We start from the raw sequence: 22,102 nt of genomic DNA, 5'->3' as shown, positions 1-22,102 counted from the left end.
TTTCTCAAAAATTAATAACATTTAAAAATTTAACTCTATTTTTCCATATGAACCATCTCACACTTTTACATTTCTTAAGGAATAGATAGAACAATGAAAAAAAAGAAAGAGCAAGAGTAAAGAAACATAAAAAATAACATACTACTTAAAATATATATCCCTCCTAAGCTAATATATATTTATTCCCTAAATTTCCTATTCTTTTTAACCATAATTAAAATATGTTTAATCTTTAAACATTCCATTTAATACATCTAGTGATCTAGTCCTTTAGTTCTTATTCAAAACATTTTTTTATCCATTATAATTTTCTTAAATTCAATCACATTTAATTAAATATCTAAAACATTTCCTTTAAGTCATTTCAACTTTTTTATATTACTCATATCAAGAAAGAGAACAAAAAAGTGAAAAAAGCATACTACCGTATATTATTCAGGGAATTCATCCCTCTTAGAATGACATATATATTCCAAAACCTTTCTATTTCTTTAACCATATTCAAACAAATGTTTCTTTTTAAAGTATTCTCTCTGGTAAATCCCATCATCTATTTTCTTGGTTTCCACTTTAGTCTTTTTCCTTTGCCCAATACTTTTCTTAATCAATGTATTTTGCTGAATCAAAAAGTTTTTCCGTATGTTCGTAAATGTTGCTGTAGATATAAAAAGTAAATCAGGTGAAGTGTCTTTGTACGGCACTTCTGCCTTTCCACGTTTGTTGTAAATCTTTTTCTTTTTCTCCACTTCTCTTATCATTTCCTTTCTCTCCGATGTTCCTGACATCTCTATAGTCCATTTTATCCAATCTGTTTCCTTGTTAAAGTTCCATCTTTAAGTCTCTATTCTCAATTCTATATCCATTTATCTGTTTTATCTGCTCCTTCTCTGTTGTTGTTTTCTTGATATGTTCTTTCTACATGTCTCTGATCCATGATGGCCAAAAATTTGAGTTTTTCTCTTCCTTTCTTTTCTCTGCAAATAGCTTTAGAGTCCCAATTATATATTTGTAATCCAAATAGTTCAAAAAAATTTTTTTCTGAAATTTATAACTCTCTTTGTCTACAGCCCAGATTAGTCTTTCTTTGTCACAGCTGTTCTTTGTTGTTAAAACTTTGAAGGTCACAAACACAGATTAGCTTTTCCCAGGTTTTGCCACTTAATAAAGTCATAGCTGTCATAGTCTTCATCCACCACTAGGTGTCAGCAACTATTTGTTTTTCATTTCCATATATTTTGATCCTCCATAAAGGTTAATTTCCCGCTTCCATTAGTATAAGGGTGGGGCGGAAATCCCCCTCCTTCCCTTTTGGAGGTATTTTGCTTCTTGGGGATCTTTTCCAGGAAATTAAGTGTAGAATAGAAAAGAGAAGATCGAATTCCTCACCCAGTTTCAAACACGCTGTTCACAGTTGTGCTGGTTAGTGTTTTTGAACTTTGGTTGCTAGTAGCTTGGGCTGGTTGATGCAATACGGCCAGCCTTTCTCCTGTCGGGTTAGAAGGCTTTCCCCAAGTCGAACGGAACAGCCACTGCCGTTCCAGAACCACTGCAGCACCCTTCTTTCTTTGTCACATCTCCGGGGTGACTTACACCCATTTAGGGTCTCCAGGCAGGGCAAAATTAGCTGCGGGGATTCAGAGTATCTGCAAGTCCATGACCAGTCGCCACTGCGCAAAACCAGAAGTCCGGTTTCTTTGATTTGCTGCCATTCTGGTCACTTGCTGGTTTTTTTAGTAGTAGAATCTTTAGAACCAGGGTCAATGGGAGGGGTTGACTTGAAGAACTCAGGACGAAATCCAAAAGGCAAGGCATTCTGTTTCAGTCTCAGAACAAAACTTCAGTACATGGAATATTTTGTTTTGTACAGTCTCAAAGCAATGAATATATGCGGGGACTATAGAAGTCAATGACCTTGTTGGTACTACTACTAATAATAATAATAACAAAGTTGGAAGGGACCTTGGAGCTCATCTAGTCCAACCCCCTGCTCAGGCAACCAACCCTATACCATTTCAGACAAATGGCTGTCCAGTCTCTTATAATCATAAGCTATTTTAATTTTTTGAATCACATTCCTTCACTTTCTTGATAACGATTTGCTTATTCTGGAACAGGCGTAATCATCAACTGATCAATTTTTATTAGTTCACAGACCAGCATCAGGCTTAACATATATTCTATTGCACAAGCCTATGTTTACTTATCTAATTCATTTCAATAGGTTTCAGCACAGAATTGCCTTGGTGACAAAATAAACTCACTCTCATATAAAGGTAATTTAGCAACTCTCAAGTGAGTTGGAATCCTATTGAATCTCGTCTTATTATTGAACTCCAAGCACATATGAACGGCTGCTTGAGGTTGTATTCCTTTTAAATGTTATCTTCATGTAGAAAAATGGGCATATTTGAATGAGCTTGTTTTGAAATTTGTGAGTGCATGATGGGCTGATTGCTGTAAAGAATATTACACATCAGAAGACTCTCATCATATAATTGTAGAGATACCAACCACACTGGAATCCACTGTGAAAGTCTAACTGAAGTTATATACAATACAGGTAATCCTCAACTTATGACCACAATTTCTATTGCTAAGCAACACTGTTGTAAATTTACAATCTTGTTTTGCCATTGTTGTTACATGAATCACTGGAGCTGGTAAGTAAATCATAAGTCATTAAGTGAATCCAGCTTCCTCCATTGACTTTGCTTGTCAGAAGCCAACTAGGAAGGTCACAAATGGTGAGCACATGACCTTGGGATGCCTCAACCATCATAAATACATGTGGGTTGCCAAGTGCCCGCCCGAACTCTGATCACATAAGGGGATGCTGTGACAGTTATTAAGTGTGAGCAACGCTCATAAATTACTTTTTTGGGTGGTGTTGCAACTTCAAATTGTCATTAAATGAATGGTTGTAAGTCAAGGACTGCCTGGATAGTATAGTATACCTGTTTCTCCTGCTTTTAACTACGTCCTTCCCATTTTCAACTAAAAACACTTTAGCTTCCCTGTATTTTTTCTGCTTCATGGGTTTCCCAATAAAATAAGGACAACAACATTTAAAAATATTAAAATCTTGCCTTCACAGTACAGCTGTGCAGTATTTGGATGTGAAAGGGAGAGTGTGTTTCAAATCTACCGTGGGCATGCTCGTGGCATCTGTCAGCAGCTCCTTGAAGAAGCTGCTCTTTTTTGCTAGGGCTGCCCAGAAGTCCTACAATCCTAGAAAAATGTGTGTTGAGGTTGAAGTGTTACAGAAGTGGCAACAGAGTGGCTTTCCAATTTTCCATCCACATACTACATACTTCCACTTCAAAGGAAAACAAAATGGAGTGGAGAAAATGGTAGCAGTGCCTGCCTTACGGAACAGGACGAGTCTGCTGACCCTGCCATGTTTTTTGAATCACATGAAGATTTTTTTTTACAGGCTCTTCCAATCTTTTCTGGTTTCTCTGCTTTACTGTACAGCTGTTGCATCCTTATTTTAACATTATATTATGTTTTCAAGTCTACATAAGCCACTCTGAAAGTCTTAACTATTGAAAAAATGAAATAATATCAATGAAATCTAGCAGGCGCTGCAGCAGAGGAGCAGGCCGAAGGATTGCCTGCCTGGTTCAGAGCAAGGAGCCCAGGATACACAGAAACAAGGGCAGCCGAGTCCTGCTGTGGCAAGTAACAAGGCATTCAGTGTTTTGGTGTATATGTACCTTGAGGGGGGAAATGTAAAGCAAACAAAGAACACCTTAGCTTAATTAAAATAGAGTTTATTATTAGCTTCTTTTTTTAATACAAACATGACAAAGGAAAGCCACCTGAAGATGTAGCATTTATTTCAAAATTGAATTAAAATCAATACCTGATGCCACAGACTGGGGCTGGTAGATTAAAATACTGTAATGAGACTAACAATTTGAGTGCTGCTGAACACTCAAGAAGCAAGCTTGGTTCATAATTAAATAGACAAAAAAGGTCAAAACTGTAAGAAGCACTGTCCAGTGGGATGTTTTAAAGTACAAACCACTTAGATATTGTGACCCAGAACTGTGAAGGCCTGTAATTGAGAATATGTCTTCTGTTCTTAAAAGAACAATTTTATTTATTTTGAATTTCTGTTCTTAAAGAGAAAATTTAGTATTTAGGAAAAGCCAATATAATTTTACTTCAGAACAAAGATAATTAAATGCTAGGTTTCTAAGGAAAAAATAATCCATTTTATGAACTGAGAACAACCGTTGTCTCCCTCATCAGGACCAGATTGTGACAGTGGAATTTAAAGCTAGTTGGAAGCATATAATAAAAGCAGTTACATATTTACTGTTTGTAGTGGAAGAATTTAGCCGAGTAGCTCATCACCAAGTCAATACATTTGTTAGGGATTTCAGGGCAATTCTATTCAGCCTTCAAGGAAAGAAAGTGTATTATGAATTCTGTCTCTTCCACAACTTAACTAGGAGTAAATAAGATGCACCAAAACTGACAAGAAATAGACCCTGAACCACTTGTTTACTTACTAGCAAATATAGAACATCACTCCTTTGCTCCTCTACCTAACATTTCCTTTTGCCGCGACAATCTCAAATGAAGAGATTTTGTTTACCCCTAGCATATACTACTCAGCAACTCCTTGTCCCAAATTGACCACCAGTGTACCAATAACTAGGGAAGTTTGAAGTGTGCATACTGAAGGAGGACAGGGGACAGAAATCTTTGCTTGCTAATGCCACGGCATCAGTTCCAGAGTGACGTTTCGCCGTATTAGCATGAAGGTTGTTGCACTGACTTGGAAAGGCAACTGCAGTTGGGTCCTGGATTACTGAAGAGGAAAGAACATTGTGACTATTTTGTTAATGTTCAAAGTCTAAGTTTTAAAACTAGTCATTATTTAAAATGCAGAGTTCACAGCTATAGGCCTACATAGTAAGCAAACATCTGTGGATAGAGGAGATTAGTGAGGAGAAAAGGGAAAAAAGACCAATTAAAAGTTTCTGCACCTCTGGATTTTAAAGGGAGTGTGCCCCTTTGACAACAATTCCATCTTTTCTTCCCTGTGGAATTAAACTCCTCCTCCGGCTCTGAACTTCCTTGGCTTATTTGCTCACCCTGTCCTCCATGTGGAAGACACAATCACTGTTGACTGGTGAACTTGGAGTGAAGGTGTTATTCCACTTGTAAGGATGCTGGTGCCAGTGTTGTAGCTTTCCTTCTTGATCAAGAGAGGATGGCGTTAGAACGGTGAATGCCAACTAAGTTATCAGCACTGAAGGACCGTCTCATAGCAGCTTTTGACAAGTCTTTGTATTTGTCCTCACACAGCCGGGAGATAGCCTACAAAACATTTGTTTTAGTGTTATCGGAGCCAGAAAGATTCTGAACTGGCATTAATATAGTTGCATCACCTATGTCTTCACCAGCAACTATAATGGCCTTTTAAAACACCTTATGCTTGTATTAACATTTTCCCCCTGCAAAAAATAATCAAATAACCAGAAAGTTATGTACACTTAACTGGGAGCAAGTTATTATTACATATAATAGGACTAAGGTCTCAACAGACACGTGAAGTCTTTATTATAAACGTATTAAAGTCTCCCTAAAATGTATAGATTCATCAACTGGTTATGTGTAATGAGATTTAAGTTGCACACTTCACAGGTCCTTTGAATTTTGATGCTAACCTGGAGAATTACAGCCTCAAAAATGGTAAATGTAGAGAGCATCAAAGTTGCTAGCTAATATTTTTAAGTATGAAAAACTCTAAATCTCTAGTGCTCATTCCTAGCCTTTTCTGCAGGAAACAGGATGCACACCTGTCCTCAGAATGGATTATCTCTTTATCAACCATTTCCTTAACTAAGATGTTAAACAAAGTCCCAAAAGCTTCGTGACACTAGAGTAATCAACAGCCACAAAAACTGCTATTATACAAGCTAACTGCCCTGCACAAAAGTCTCACACTCTTACCTCTAATTTCTGTGCTCGCTCTTTACTAAGGGGCTCCAGCGGAAAGCACAGGTTGTTGTCATCTGCTAAGGAGCGTAGGTCAAAGTAGTATTTGGCATAAACACTGGCAGGAACATTGATATTGAACTGCAGCAGCTCCAAAAAGTGTCTTTCCATCTCATTCCTGGGGGAAAAGAAGAGGATGACAGAAACACAGGATCAGGGCCTTTGGCTAAAGGCAAAACAAAGTACCCACCCAGCTTTTGGTAAAAAAAAAAGTGCCGATGTAGAGCCTAAGCATTTTTAAAGGAATAGAATAGTTAGAGGCAGAACGCTATTTGAATTCTGGTATTTTCAACTCATGAAAAAGATTACATTCTGCCATATATTCACTCTGTGGATGCCCTTTTCTTTATTAGAGTTCCATAAGCCCAGCTTTACACAATTCATACTACATTCTTATTCTTACAAGAACCTGCACTATAGTTATCAGATGAAAAGAAGGATGGTGCTTGTTGATTAGCTCTGAAGAACTTGCAGGCATTTTCACCAGATTCATAACAGGAAAGGGGTATGCTGAAGTAGGAGAGGGCCAACAAAAGAAGTAGGCGTATCACCACGGCAACAAATGGATCTCTGAAGAGCTGCTGCTATTATTTTGGTGTATAAAGCCTCTTGAAGCAACACGGATTCATCTCCACAAATAAATAAATAAGCAAAGAGATTTAGATAGGCAAAGGAGCTTTCTGTCCTGAAACTCCCTAAGAGATTACCTTATCAACCTTAGCTGGCAAGGGGGATTTTTTTTTTACTGGTGCTTATTTTGGCAAAATCCATCCTATATATTCATATCTGTAGGTTAGCACTTCTCAGGATGGACAGATCCAGAAAACACAAGCAATCTAAGGCATCACTGACTACCCAAATTCATACAATATTTTAAAATGAACAGGGAGATAATACAGGTAGTCTTGAAACGGCAATTTGGCCTGCTATTTCTGTTGCTAAGCGATGCAGTCATAAAACCCAACTGCACTGTTTAGCAATGGCAATAGCAATGGCCGTCATCCTTAACCAAATCCCACGGTCATTAGGCCAGGCAACTTCTTGCCATCTTCCCACAGCCATAAGTCAGTGTATAAATTAAGTCAGAAAACTGCAAATCCCAAGCCAGCAAGCAGGTAAGTGGCTGCTGAATGACGGAGGGAGCAGGAGGGTATGAAGGAGGGGTCTATGACAATTCGTTGCGGCCAGCTAGCCACAGCCAACTCATCATGGCCAGCAGTTACACTAATATCAAAGAAATGGTGGAATAGAATCATTAAAGAAAGGATGCAAAAGGAGGGACAGAACGAAATGTGAATGACAAAAATTAAAATGATTTTTTAAATAATTGAACTGTTAAAATTGTCCCACAGTGAGTTGTCCTGGGGTTTGCTGCCTGTGGTGAGTTGGCTATGGCAAGCTGCCCCATTCCATGAGGAAGGGCTGGAGAGGGTAGGCAAGGGGAATCCTGAGAGGTGCAAAGCAGGGAGTGTGTGTTAGGGTGCCAGGGAGTGCACAAGAGGCATGTTGTGGGTAGGTTTTGGTGCATAAGCATGCAAAAAAGCTAGTGTCTATCAGCACAAACGATGGAGCTAGATCTCAAACTCGCAGAATTCACAACTAGAACCTTGAATATATCAAAATATCCATTTCTCAATGACCTACAAGAGGATGGAAAAATAATTTTTCATATTTAACTATTTTTCTAGGGACTGAAAATAAAGCAGAATCAATCACCTAGATGCTACTCATGGTGAGAATAGGAGCTTTGTGTGGCTTGCTTTTAGAAGATAGATTGCAATCCCATTAAATCTACTGCCAGAATTAATTTCCTGTTCATATGGTCATAAAGCTTATAGAAATGCAAATCAGATGATGTTTTGATGATCATCTCATCAGGACTTCATTTATCCCCTTTGTTCAAGACTTGCTAATACATTTTAATTGTGAAAAAATACAATAGTTTTGTCAGATAACAACTCTATTAATAGGTTTAAAGCCTAGGAAAACAAGAAAGGACCTTGTTGTTTTATTCCTATGATGTGCAATTCAATAGCAGGCTCCCTTTTTACACCCACTGTAATCTACAGAATTAGCAATTAACTAAATGTATTCCTCTCTATTCTTATTAAGATAGTCCACTAAAGATCTATATATCAGAGGTACATACATTTGCATCAATTTCCTAATTTTATATTTCTTGCTGCAAAATCAGAAATAACGTACAGTGTACAAGGATAGTTCTGATGCATAATTTTGTTAGTCAAGTTATAACTTTTTCACCCCAAATCTACCTCCTTCAAATCTACCAACCTTCAAATACTCATTCCCCATCCCATCTCTTCTTCGTTTGCATGCTATATATTACGTGTATTGTCACACGTATGTGACAATGTGTATGTATGTCATGTGTATGAATATATTTTCCTGAGAAGTGATGAAAAAATACACCAGGCCCAGTCTCCAGTACATTACTGCAGGGGTCCCCAACCTCTGTATCGCAGCCCACTAATGGGCTGTGAGTTGTTTGCAACCGGGCTGTGGAAATGGCGGGTGAGGACATGCGCATCCCTCCATGCGTGAGCAGCAGGCGAGCGAATCCCCTTTCCCCCATTGCTGGCTGCAAAGCCAGAAAGGTTGGGAACTCTATTACTGTATAATCCAGCATGTTTCCTCCCACTTGTCCCCAATCACACTAGTGTATATAGCAATTTAGCTTGAAGAGAATCATTCTAGAAGCTTCCATCCATACCCTAAATGAAGTATCCCACTGGACAGGACAATTCAGGAGGACTGCGGCTTGATAAAATAGTCTTCTATTAGAAATCCCATCCCACACTGCAGTTTAAATGCTAGATTTATTCAAGCAAAGCTACAGAAATTCTATCCTGTCAAGTTAATGACTGAAAAGCAGAATTCTTCACATGCCTGCGGTGATGCTTGAACACAAAATCGCAAAATGTTTTGATTTCTGTGATCCCTCAAAAGTGCTTACAAGTGGATCTTACATGTTTGGATGAAGTTACTACCACAGGTTTACAGTGCAGTGCAGAAAAGCAATGTCTTGCTATATGAACAAACACCACTTAGCCACTACATGAATAATTGTAGGCTGATGAAAATCACTTGAGACTGATTCAAATTAAGATACACATTTGAAGTACCAGTAAAGATTAATTTCACTGGTTCAGGAGAAGTTTTTTGTAGTTTGCTCCGAGTGGGGTAGTAGACCAAAGGGTTTGATTATGTGATCAAACATAATTTGTATGAAAGTAGAATCATGTTGTCAAAGAACATCTCCCTTTAAGGCCACTATTATCTCTCCAAAACTCAGAAATTTTTGGAGTTTTAAGATGAGAGCCACTTCCATTTATGTTCTTAAATCCCTCTCCCAATTTTTTTTTGAAAAAACCAAAGGAAAAGCTCCCTTCCTTCCAATAATATTGTCACTGCTTCCTGCAGCCTTTCTAAAATGTCAGGAGACAAACATGTGAGAATGACCTCCTAAAAGTTGGCTTTTCCCTGCAGTAGATTTTATTTTAGAGATTCTATCACTAAACTATCCCTCTGCTCCTCCCTTCTTTAAAAAAAACAACAAAAGTTGTTTCAGTATAACGAATCCACTATTTCCTTTTATCAATCAATATTTTAAAATTATTTTATATTACCTTCAATTTTTCTTTTTGTCAATTAGCAAAGGCATAAACATGAAGAAAACATGTTACAAAAATGGTGAGGAAGAGAGAAATGTATTATCTGAGAAGCAGAGCAAATCCCGATGAATTGAATTTTGGGGATGTTCAAGTAATAAACTTCATCAAGGATGTTGGATACCTAGCTACAATTTTAGAATGCATTATCTATACAGTATAGATAGGATAAGATATTTTTATGTAAAGAAAAAAATATTAAAAACATACAACCTGGAAAAAACACGGGCAAGCAATTTCAACTAAATTTGCTAGCTTACATGTCTTCCACTGTAATATCCTTCAGGATTTGGCAGTAATCCACATTCCACACAGCTTGATCATCCCACACTTTAGAAGCCAGCAATATAGCACCTAGGACTATCCTCTTCCAGTTACTTGGACAGATGTCAATCTCTGCATAGGTCAAGAGTCTTTCTAAGTAAACCTGAAAATAAAGAACATTTGCACGTTTTCAATGATTCATACTTTCTAGCTTCTTACATTGCCTCTTAACCGGAAGTCTGTTGCAACCTATGGCTGTAAGAAGTGGCTCTCATACTTTCTTTGTGGACGACACAGATAAGGAAAATCTCAAAAGTGTATTTTTCAATACTGTTTGCCTACACTGGGTGAGTCACCATGGCTTCCACCTAATTTCAAGTGTACACTGCGAGTAAGCAGCTCAGCTCTATGGCAGATCTGATGTAGCTTTCTGCAGCAGCTTCTTGGGTGGGAAGAGAAAGGCAAAAGTGTCAGAGAGAGAATGGATACCAACATGCTGCTCAGACTTCCCCCTGCCGTTGCACATCATTATTCTTTACTGATATTTCCAATATTCTTTCTAAAGAAAAGCGACTCAACTGAAATTCTAACCCATATGCATCAGAACTTTGATTTTAAACTGAATAGCACACATAATCAACTTCATTCTAGACAGAAAATTGTTTCAATGTTTTTTTAAATAAACAAATGCTTGTTTTAAAGATGCCAGAACTAATTACTTCAGCAGGTGCCATCACCTGGCTGACTCTGTGCTCATAACTAAAGCAGGACAGACTGTTTTAATACTTGGACAGGAGACCTTCACAGATCCCAGGATAGGTAGTCAGACTGGGAAACTGACAGGAGTCTAGAAGAAATCAGTGTTCAACCACTTCTGTACTGAGGCCAAGAAAATGTACAGGGACATCCATAGCTGCCAAGAATTAACTGAAAGAAGACTTATGTGGCTGAGTATTAGTGCTCTCTGCCTGTCACTTCCTGGATTCACTGTATATTCTGTATGTCCAAGACTTTAGACTCCACTGAGTTCAACTTATGATGTTTGTTGTTCCACTGAAAGGGCAAGGTAATGAACAGAGGAAGTGATCTCAACCAGGCTTATAGGAAGTTACTGTCATGAGACTTTCCTGTAGACATTTTTACATTGCTAAAAGTTTTCCTCATTTCCTAAAAGATAATTATTTTAATTATATACACTGTGTGCACAATTATTAGGCAAGTTGTATTTTGGGGAATTAATTTTCTTATTGAATAACCACAGTGCTCTATCCAAAATGTTAATAAATCTCAAATTGAATATTTAGGAAAGTAAAAGTGAGATTTTGGCTTTCTTAGGAGAATATCTATGTGTGCACAATTATTGGGCAACTATTAGCGTGCAGAATTATGCAACTAAATGAAAAATGAAAATTTGTCCATCTCACTTGTTTATTTGCATCTATTAAAGTGAGAATAAACAAAACTCAAAATGTACAAATAAACACTTCTGACAGTTTAAAAAAAATCAGTGACAGTTTCTTGATCTGCTGACAATCAACGTTTTGTGCAACAGACCCTGTTCAGAGGTGTTCTGTTTTCCTTCGCCATAAATCTCCCATTTAAGCAGGGCCCACAAGTTCTCAATAGGGTTTAGGTCAGGTGAGGAAGGGGGCCATGTCATTATTCTTTCACCTTTACCAACTAGCCACACGGTGGAGTACTTTGATGCATGCAATGGAGCATTGTCCTGCATAAAAATAATGGTCTTCTTGAAAGATGCAGGCTTTTCCTGTACCACTGCTTGAAGAAGGTGTCTTCTAAAAACTGGCAGTAGGTTTGGGAGTTGAGTTTGAGTCCATCTTCAACCTGAAAAGGTCCAAATAGCTCAACTTTAATAATACCAGCCCATACCAGTACCACACCTCCACCTTGCTAGCATCTGAGTCGAAGTGGAGCTCTGATCCAGCCACAGGCCCATCCATCTGGTCCGTCAAGAGTCACTCTCATCTCATCAGTCCATAAAATTTTTGAAAAATCTATGTTCAGATATTTCTTGGCCTGGTCAACTTATGTGTCTTGTTCAGTGGTGGTTGGATTTCAGCCTTCCTTGCGTTGGCCATGTCTCTGAGCACTGAACAGCTTGTACGTCTGGGCACTCCAGGTAGGTTGCAGTTATGGAATATGACAGCATTGGAGGATAATGGGTTCCTGGTAGCTTCACGTTTGATTCTTCTCAAATCTTTGGCATTTAATGTGAGTCTTTTTTTCTCAGCACGTTTTTTGTAACCCTGTTGACTATTTGCAACAAAATGTTTGATGGTTCTGGGATTATGCCCAATATTTTAGCAATTTCAAGAGTACTGCATCCCTCTGAAACACTTTTTACATTTTTTGACTTTTCAGAAAGAGTTAAATCTCTTTTTTGGCCCATTTTGCCTGAGGAAAAGAAGCTGCCTAATAATTATGCACACCTTGATATGGGGTGTTGATCTCCTTAGGCCACACCTCCCTCATTACACAAATACACATCAGGATATGCTTATATCCACTAAGCATTCAAGTTTATATAGCTTGGAGGCGGACAATATGCATGAAAATGTTGATATGGTCAAAATACTCACTTGCCTAATAATTATGCACACAGTGTAGTTTCTTCTTCCTTAAAATTAAATCTGAAGTTTAAAAAAGATTAGAACAAATACCAACTAGGCAGGAACATGTTTTTTCCCCTCTTTTAGTATGTTTATGAGACAAAAACACACCCCCTCAGCTGAAAAGCCTGCAACTTCCACAACAGGCACTTTTATAACAGTAAGATGCGTTAAGCAGTCTACCTTCTTATCACCCTTTGCCTATTACCAAATCTTGCTGTTTTGGTGATAAAATACTGCCAAATAGTGGCAGAAACATTTTAAACACGTATTTGAGACTACAAGAATTTATTTTTTGTATAGTTATAACTCTTTTAGAAGAATTCCCATATAAGAGCAGAAACTGCAAATGGAGTACGACCCACCAATGCCATAATGAAATAATTTTTCTGTAGGGCCACACAAGGCATGGGTAATTTTGTTGTAAGAGATAACACCATCATACAGAATTTTCTACCTGCAGACATCCAGAATGTAGAACAAAGATTACATTAAGATTACATTGATGTTGTTTCAACATCAAAACAACTACTATACTCTAAAGCACTAGCATAAAAAAGACGAACTATTTACCTAGATTTGTGAAAGATCTTGAGTAGATACCTCCCAAATAAATTCCCTACAGCCATAAGCATCTATTTCACACATGATGCAACTTTTTTTATTTAATTGTATCTGATTCTAGACTAGTCCCTTCAGTTTTTGTGGCAAGGTCTTTGTTAAGTGGCTGGCCATTGCCTCCTTCCCACGACAGCAGCATCTTTAATGTTGAGATATGGTTCAGGCTGGAATTCATTTCATTTATACTGTCATTTAATGCTGACAGTATACGACATCTTTAATTAAATGCAAGACAATCATAATTAAGCAAGACTTACCAGAGTCACTATTGCACATTCAGCTGTCAGCTGTGCTGCACTAAAAAGGGTACGAACAAAGCGATAAATGTGTTTGTGATCAGGATCATGCTTACAGTAGTCTTCTGGAACCTCTTCTCGCTGAAACATGACATAATTTGGAAGTACTTTAAAAATGCTATTAAAAATAGTTGGACTGAGTACTGAGCAAACATAAAGAATTATACTGTTGAAGCTCATATTCATGTCCTGCTTACTACAGCAGGAAGATACCTCAATGTCTCATTTTTAAGAAAAATAGAACATAGAATACAATATAGATGCCTGTGTGTACACACAGACATGTGTGTGTGTGTGTGTGTGTGTGTGTGTGTGTATTCTAATAGAATTTAAGGAGGTTAAGAAATATGGGTAAGCTGCTTTATTTGCATGTTTGACTTCTTTTCAGACAAGGATTACAGAAAGACTGAAATTTTCTCAATGTAATTAAAGCTATGCTTTTAGCCTTCTGTAAGAGGATATACTGGAATCAAGAACAGAATCAAAGGTCCAAGGATGCTACTCTGCAGTATGTCTTAAAATTCAGGAGGTCAAACGTCTATCTGGATATGTTTAGACTAAAATGCTTCTTTGCACATCAGGAGAAAGAAAGCTAAAAATCCAACTTCACTTTTCTTGCAATCTTGATTTGGCTTATAAACGGAAAAAGTATTAACATTTCAGAAATAAAGGATTAAAATATTCAAAAAATCAAGTGAGACTATGAATATAAAAACAAATTGATTTACCGTGAGTGGATGTGATTTTTCATCAAAAATATCCAGTGATCTATCTGAATCCCTGCAACAAACAAATAGGAATGCCAGTGGAATTAGTAAAGCTTGATAAACTCTTGCCAAGGCACTATATTTTTTCTCCATCACCTTCTCATTTTGCTGTTAAAACCTAAATATTTAAAGCAAATATAATAAAATGTATACTTCCTAGCTTTCAATGTTAGTTATTATACTTGTTACTTTTGATCAGGTTAAGAGTTTACATGAGGCCTTGGTTTTCGAACAGGATTTAGAAGTATAGAACACGGAAACATGGCTGTAACCTAAAGGATGATATATAATGCAACTCTGCGCTCTCTCTCTATATATATATATTAGCCAGTTAATGAAAGAAAAGAAAACAAGAGTTCGATGGGTGAAAACCTTCCAAAGGAAATCAGTCACCTGCAGACTTCTAGGATCATGTGATCAGACTGTGTTAGAGTTCTGATTTTCTTTTAGATGGCCTCAAAGCTTTTGCAACTACTTTTTCCATCAGGTTCAGTCTCCATTTTGGATGAACCTAACTACAGTTTTGCAGCTTATTTTGCAAATCTGGAGAGGAAGTAGCCAAAATCTCATGTGAGCAAATTTGATACATAGTCAAAACCAAGGTGTAAAAGCCACCATAAGGGGCATAAACATCCAAGCTCAAAATGCTTCTTGTGAAGACATTTTAGAGCCTCAGTCTTTTCTCTTAATTTGTGAAGAATACAAGCCCTACACTAACCCAGATAACCCAGAGCTAGACCTGATGAGTTACTGTGTAGCCTATATTTAAGGAACCCCCTTCACTCCTATGGGAGCATCTGCAACATTCTACAATGGAACAATGACTTAAGGAATATCCATAATATCCAGCTTTTCTTCCCCACTTATGCAGCTGCTATGTGTACAAAAGATGCCAGATAACTATCTTCAAATAAAGAAAGTCTTTTGAAAAAGGTTCAGGGCAACCAGTACGCAACATTTTTATTCAATGGCTTCCATCTCATAGGTTTTTACAGCCAATTCTCCATTATTTAAGGAGTGAAATTCAGCAAGGAGAATGTCAACTAATTTACAATAGCATCATTTAAATAAACATGAGAAAGATTAAATCAAATTTCCCAGACATATTTCTTCCTCTCTTCCATAAGCCATGTTACTGTTTTATTGTATTTCATTTTAAGAACCAGACTTTACATCTATCACCCACTGCATGTGCAATTTTGCATACGTTCTTCCTTCTGTTTAAACCTCTAAACATTATTTCTTTAAAATATGCTTTGTAAGGTTATTATAAGACTATTGGAAACTGAACAGACCACATGTTGTTCTTCTTTGTGGTCTTGTCCCATTCCAGCTGATGCTCCCAGTCCACTCTCACAATAACAAAGGGGCAAACAAAAATAATACCTTTGATTGAAATATTGAAGGAAAGTCCGGATATTGGACAGATTTAAATACAGTATTTTATTTTCAGTAAGCAATTGTGAAATACCTAAGTTTATAAGATCAATTATATGTATGTGTACTACATATATTCTTTAATTAATCTTTCATTTACATAAAGAACACCTAATTTAATAAGTGCATTGTATAGATGATGATCAGTCCATCAGCCTTTCCTTCAATTCTAATTCCCAAGTAAACACTTCCTAAATGGGTTGGTCCATACCTCCGGAGGTACCACAATTGAGGACATGCATATACTTCATCTTAGCCATTTACAGGTACTTAGCATTCACTTTTCAAATTCATTTGAAAAAAGCAAAATGTTGGATTTTTGTATCTTAAAATCTAGGTTACTGTAAGATGATACCTTACTCAAAAGTCTTAAGAGTTTTACATTTTCTCAAAGTATGTCCTTCTTCCTATCTTTAGGCATTAGCTCATCTCAAGTTATTCCACCATGGAAATCCAATATTGTTTGAAATTATTATTCTTTTTGATCAGTACAAAATATAGATAAAATACCAAAATACACTACATTACCATAATAAAGTTACTATAAACTATTCCCACAGTTAAAAATAATTTTTAAAAATGGGAAAAAAGTAAATCTTTTTATGGGAATCCCAATATAACCAAAACAGGCCAACATATCAGTCATAGCTCAAAATTAGACTGCATCTTTACAAGGAGTTACAAACATGATCATTACAAGCAATTTCAAACAAGAAATTTTAGAAACGCTCACCTGTTCTTTATGTGATAGTATATTGCTAAAGTAACACTGAAAAGAAGAGAGTCATTTAATTAGAAGCAAAGCTATGAATGTAATTTTGATACATAATTTGTTAGATAAATAACATTTTAAAACCCCACATCATGTTTGAACTTTAGTTCTCTCCCGTTTCCCATGTCCTCATTTCACTTTAAATTCTAAAGTATTGGTTTAGAACAGAATATTGTACACGTCCAGATTTAATAGATGTTTATAGAAGGTTAAAAATTATCCTATTCCAAATAAGGGCCAATATAAAACTGTGAACAAGCATGAATCTTGATACAGTCAAAGCACCAAGAGTCTAAATCAGCAGTGTCAAACTGCCGGCCCACGGGCCGGATGCATCAGCAGGAAACCGCGCCCACCCCATTGCTGGCAATGGAGAAAAAGCTCCGAACGTTGCGCGATGTCACGTGACGTCGCAAGTTTCACATGTCTGGTCTAAATAACTGTTGTGGATATCAGCGTGTGCTCCAGGGTACATTAAGTGGCGGAAAGAGTGCCTTAATTGAGTGGCCTCAAAGCAATCAGATCCGAGGCTCAAAGTATCTCAGTGAAGTTACGAATTGAGCATTCATTGAGCAGAGCAATTATCTAATCTGCAGGATCTGAGCCGGGTCGGTCACCTGGGACCAGAGGCTTTCAGGCTTGTGCTGGAGCCCCCATCCCCTCAGGGAGCCTCTCTCTAGAAGATTGAAGTCCTCCTGAGAGGATGGGGACTCCAGTATAAGAGTCCCAAAGCTCGGAAGACAAAGCCTCTAGTCCCAGGTGATCGAGCCAGATTGGATCCTGGAGCTTATCCTGGGACATGTACATTCACCTTAATTCTCTAATCTCCCCAATTCAAAAGCTCCAAATTATTAATAATTATAATTTATTGAATTTGTCAGAGGTAATATTCGAAGAATAAAATTTAGAAAGGGAGTTAATTTAACTTCATTTCGTTCACTTGATTTAGGCACAGCCTGACTCCAATTCACTTTGAACATGATAGGACCTCCCTGCAAAGGGCTAAATCAATTTGCATGGATTGTCCTGCCAGGTTGACAAAGGTCAACGAACAGTATAAGGCATTCATAAACAAAACTTAAACTGGGTTGAACTTAAAAAGGAGAATAAACTCCAATCTTCCCCCCCCACCCTAAATGTTGCTACGTTGATAGTTGAGACTCAGATGCATCATCCTTCAAGTACATCATAACTGATATGCTTTACAAATTACACTTAAAAGTGTCTTAGTTCCAAGCTTTAGCAGTTATTTCAGTTAATACTAGGGATATTTCTGACACATTCCTTTGTCTTTTTTTTAGATTTTTATTCTTTTTTTCATATACAGCTCAAGGTAGCAAATATACCAATATTCCTCCCTCCTCGTATTTTCCCCAAAACAACTCTGTGAAGCGAGCTAGGCTGGGAGAGAGTGACTGGCCTAAAACACCCAGCCATCTTTCCTGCCCAAGGCAGAACTAGAATGCACAGTCTCTTGGCTTCTAGGCTGATGCCTAAACCACTAGACTAAACTGGCTCTCTTCTTCATATTCTCATAGATTATTTATTATAAATGTACTGCTATATATTTTTAATAAATATAATACAATACAATACAAAATATGCAGGTACTCCTCGCTTAACAAGTGGGACAGGCAACTCCTTCACCAAGTGATGCAGCTGTAAAGCATGGTGTCATATGACTGTGCTGATTTACAAAGGCAGTTCCAGTTGTGGCCATCAGGTAAAATCCTGCACAGCTTCAACTCCCCCCCCCCCCCGCCCAAGTTGACTCTGCCTGTTGGAAGCTGGCAGGGAAGGTCACAAATACGGGAGGAATCAATAGGGACCATCATAATTGTGAGCTGATAAGAATCCAAATCATAACATGACCATGGGGGCACTGCAATGGCTTCAATTATGAGAATTGGTCATAAATCTTCTCATTCAGTACCACCATAACTTTGAACAGTTGTTGAAAGAGGTCTATCTGTAATATCAATAGTATTTAAATGAGTTGATCTTATACAAAATGGGCCTTTGTTTGGGTTCAGAATTAACTATACTAGTCCTGTTTTCTCTGCACTGCAGGATTCTACTTGCTTAGACTACTGTAAAGTTCAGGTATTTAAAGCAAAACTTGAATTTCTTCTAAACTATGAGCTAATAATCTCTTCCCCAAAATCTGAGGATATTTAACGAATTTCAGCCAAGAAAGTACTGTTCTGAATTAAATATCGTAAGGTTACAAATCAACAATGATACATATCTTTGAAGATGGTCAAAGATAAGAATAGGAACAATAGGATTAGAACTCAGTATTGGATTAGATACTGAGTTCTAGTCCTCAGAACTCAGGATTAGAACTCAAGGTGGGGGGAATAAAATATTAGCTGTATCCCCACTTCCCAAATTTAGAGGACTTTGGAGTCAAATTGATGGTAGCATATAGATGTTGCTCTACCAATACTGGGAATAAGGGGGAAAATCTGTTTTAGCCTATACTGATTTATCACTTCCTCTAGATTTGGTATGAATTTTTCTTGGATTTGCTGTTATTCATAGATTCAAGTGAGTTTAATCCAATATAACCTCACACAAAGTGATACATACCATTTTATTGTGCTCCTAAGATTAGGTTGGCTGACTGTGCTGTCATCTATAAATATAGTTGAACATGAACTATACTTTTTTGTAAGCTGCCCCGGGGAAACCTATGTGGAAAGAAAATATATATATACAGGTTTATAAAAATGTTTGAAACCCATGATTTCTGGGTTTAATCAGGATTCAGTACTATGCATGTTAGAATCACAGACAATGTTATTAAATAGAACAAATATATATTAATAGAATAGAATAGAATAGAATAGAATAGAATAGAATAGAATAGAATAGAATAGAATAGAATAGAATAGAATAGAAGTTGGAAGGGACCTTGGAGGTCTTCTAGCCCAGACCCCTGCTCAAGCAGGAGAACCTACCATCTTAGACAAGTGACTGCATGAGTCATAAAAGAGCCAAGGTTGCCTACCCCTGCCTCTTCTTAAAAATCTCTAATGATGGAGCACCCACGATTTTTGAAGGCAAGCTATTCCAGTGGTTAATTGTCCTCAATGTTAGAAAGTTTATCAATGCCATATTGCTTCTCTCTTGGTCAATTTTCAACCATTGTTTCTTGTCCTACCGTCTGGTGATTTGGAGAATAGTTTGATGCCCTCTTCTTTGTGGCAGCCCCTCAAATACTGGAATACTGTTATCATGTCGTCTCTGTTTCTTCTTTTCTTTAGACTAGCCAAACCGAAGTCCTGCAGTCGTTCTTCATATGTTTTAGTCTCCAGGCCTTTGATCATTTTAGTTGCTCTTCTCTGAACTTTTTCCAAAGTCTCAACATCTTTTTTGTAGTATGGTGACCAAAATTGGCTACAGTATTCCAGGTGTGGACTTACTAGAGTTTTATAAAAGCAGTACTAATACTTTGCGTGATCTTGATTCTATGCCTCTGTTTATACAACCCAGGATTGTATTAAGGAAGGCACTGAAATAGGTGGCCTGAGAATCAATAAGATAGCAAAAAGAAAGCACAAGAAAGCAAATAGTAACATTTTCAGCAATGGCCAGTGGTGATATAAATACCAATGGACACCACTATTTTTCTTTTCTTGGTACCTGTTTTTCTTTTAAAGACTACCTGGCAAAGATAAAGAAAAGAAAAAAGACTTTCCAAGTAGTAAAACACATGGCAGAAATTTGTTTGATCACTACATCGAACACATCATATCACCACTTGTTGAAATATCAGGAACAAATTCATTGAGGTTTCAGAAAGAAACCACAATGGAGTGAATCACTCTCCCAGGCCCAACTCAGATCAAGATCCATTTGTTGCTATTTTAAAAAGGGTAAAATGGATGTGGCTATGTATTTAACATTTAATACATCTTCACATCAAAGCAAGAGGAAATAAATGTAGTTAATGCAGCAAGAATAGGTCCAACATTGGTATTCAAATCCAGGAATGTAAACTGTGAGGAGTCAAAGACTCAGCCGTAAAAGGGAATGCTACATACTAACAGCAGTGAGATGAGTGTAACCTTGCAGATGTTTTCCCTATCTACAATAACCCTTTTACATTTGCAGAACCAGATAGATTCTTCAAACCTCTGTGTTTCAAAAACAAAAACCACACACCTCCGAATAACAAACTCTGGTCTACCTGTTCAGACTAAGCTCCAATTAATCCAAAATTCTTTGCTGGAGTTCTTAGGTAATTCAGAGGCCTCGTTGAGCTATTTGATATATCACTAGTCTGCTGCCTCTGTGTATTTGAGGACCCTAGGTCAGTGGTGGCGAACCTATGGCACGCCATAGAGTCCTCTCTATGGGCACGCGTGCCGTCGCCCCAGTCCTAGGCCTTCAGCTGTGTTTTATAAAACCTTTTCACTTTAGGCCTCCGCTGCCATGTGCAATAAAAAAGGTTCAATCAATTTCAACTTCTCACAGGAAAAAAACAGATCTTGCAAAGTTGGAATTGATTGATTGAACTTTTTAGTCCCACCCAGTCTGCTGTTACCACTGCAGCCACGTCCACCCAAAGGGCCACGCCCAGCCGGCACCCGACGATTCATAAGCGGGTTTTGGTTTGCAGTTTGGGCACTCGGTCTCTAAAAGGTTTGCCATCACTGCCCTAGGTGTTCTATTCTACTCTGGCAGCAAATTGTCTTTGAAACAAATTGGAAGCAGAAGTACTACACATAAAATTTATTGTATCAGTTTTAGTAGACAGCAGTCATACAGAAGGCCCACGGCAAGGGACACAGTGCCACTAATTCCATAAATTATACAGATATCCTTATTACTATTAAAGCATACATGAATGTGTCACAGCCTTTTTCAGAGCTGGTGTTGCCTTTAAGTCTGTCTTTCCTCACGGCAGCTGCCTGGACAAGTCCATTCAGTGGTTTTAGCAATATTTTTTCAGAAGTACTTTGCCACGGTGGTCTTTCCAGGGCTCGGAGAGCGTAACTAGATTTATTAAAACTGAAGCACCAATTAGGTCAAAATAATATGCAGCAGCCCATTGTTCTTAAATGGATTTATTCTGCTAAAGGGGATTTTTGGAAAAAAATAATTGTATTTTCATTAAGCTAATTATTCAAACCAAACATGCACAACTTACAGTGTGCATCCTCTTTGCTTGAAGGCTTGGATATAAACTTGTGGGTCTTTTCGAAAGCTATTGTCAGGTTTTGCAGCACTTGTTCTACTTTCTACTTCCTTCTTTTTGCAAAGAATTTTGTGCCATCGTCCTACACCCACCTGTTGCCGTATGCTATTTAACTTTCTCCTGCTGTTCTGAAATAAAATCTATGGCTTTTCCTAGCAATAAATAGGAATAAGAGGAGTGGCAATAGAACTATTCTTCCTCTATCGCTTTAAAATTGTGAGTAGGAGTAGAACCGTTCTTCTCAGCCGACTGCATCTTCAAAGGTATCTTATAACTATCACAAAAGTAAGAGAGAGAGAGAGAAAGACAGAAAGAAATAAACTCTGCAATGAAGGTCTGGTTGCATGACTTGAAACCTCTTCTAGTCCATTCACCAGAAAATATTAAAAAAATCATTCTATAGAG

The 22,102-nt window shown here is 37.5% G+C and overlaps 1 protein-coding gene across 2 annotated transcripts in view; it reads right to left on the bottom strand.

Moving 5' to 3' along the window:
• Window positions 1-3,757: 3,757 nt before the first annotated feature.
• CCNYL1 (cyclin Y like 1) overlaps window positions 3,758-22,102 on the bottom strand; it is a 33,639-nt gene continuing 15,294 nt past the window's right edge. The window contains exons 4-11 of one of the 2 annotated variants that reach the window (XR_014028567.1): window positions 19,084-19,184; window positions 16,453-16,488; window positions 14,244-14,295; window positions 13,477-13,596; window positions 9,965-10,131; window positions 5,971-6,133; window positions 5,001-5,334; window positions 3,758-4,822 (exon numbers count right to left, since the gene is read on the bottom strand). Coding sequence is in view for 1 of the 2 variants with exons in the window: in XM_081344590.1 (XP_081200716.1) it covers window positions 5,218-5,334; window positions 5,971-6,133; window positions 9,965-10,131; window positions 13,477-13,596; window positions 14,244-14,295; window positions 16,453-16,488; window positions 19,084-19,184 (756 nt within the window). In the remaining variant the exon portion in view is untranslated. Of the gene's footprint in view, window positions 5,335-5,970; window positions 6,134-9,964; window positions 10,132-13,476; window positions 13,597-14,243; window positions 14,296-16,452; window positions 16,489-19,083; window positions 19,185-22,102 lie in introns of both variants that reach the window. The other variant, XM_081344590.1, reaches the window with a different exon arrangement.

This window comes from Vipera berus (assembly GCF_964194415.1).
Source record: "Vipera berus genome assembly, chromosome: 1".
Classification (NCBI taxonomy): Eukaryota; Metazoa; Chordata; class Lepidosauria; order Squamata; family Viperidae; genus Vipera; species Vipera berus.
This window is presented reverse-complemented; position numbering and strand designations above follow the sequence as displayed.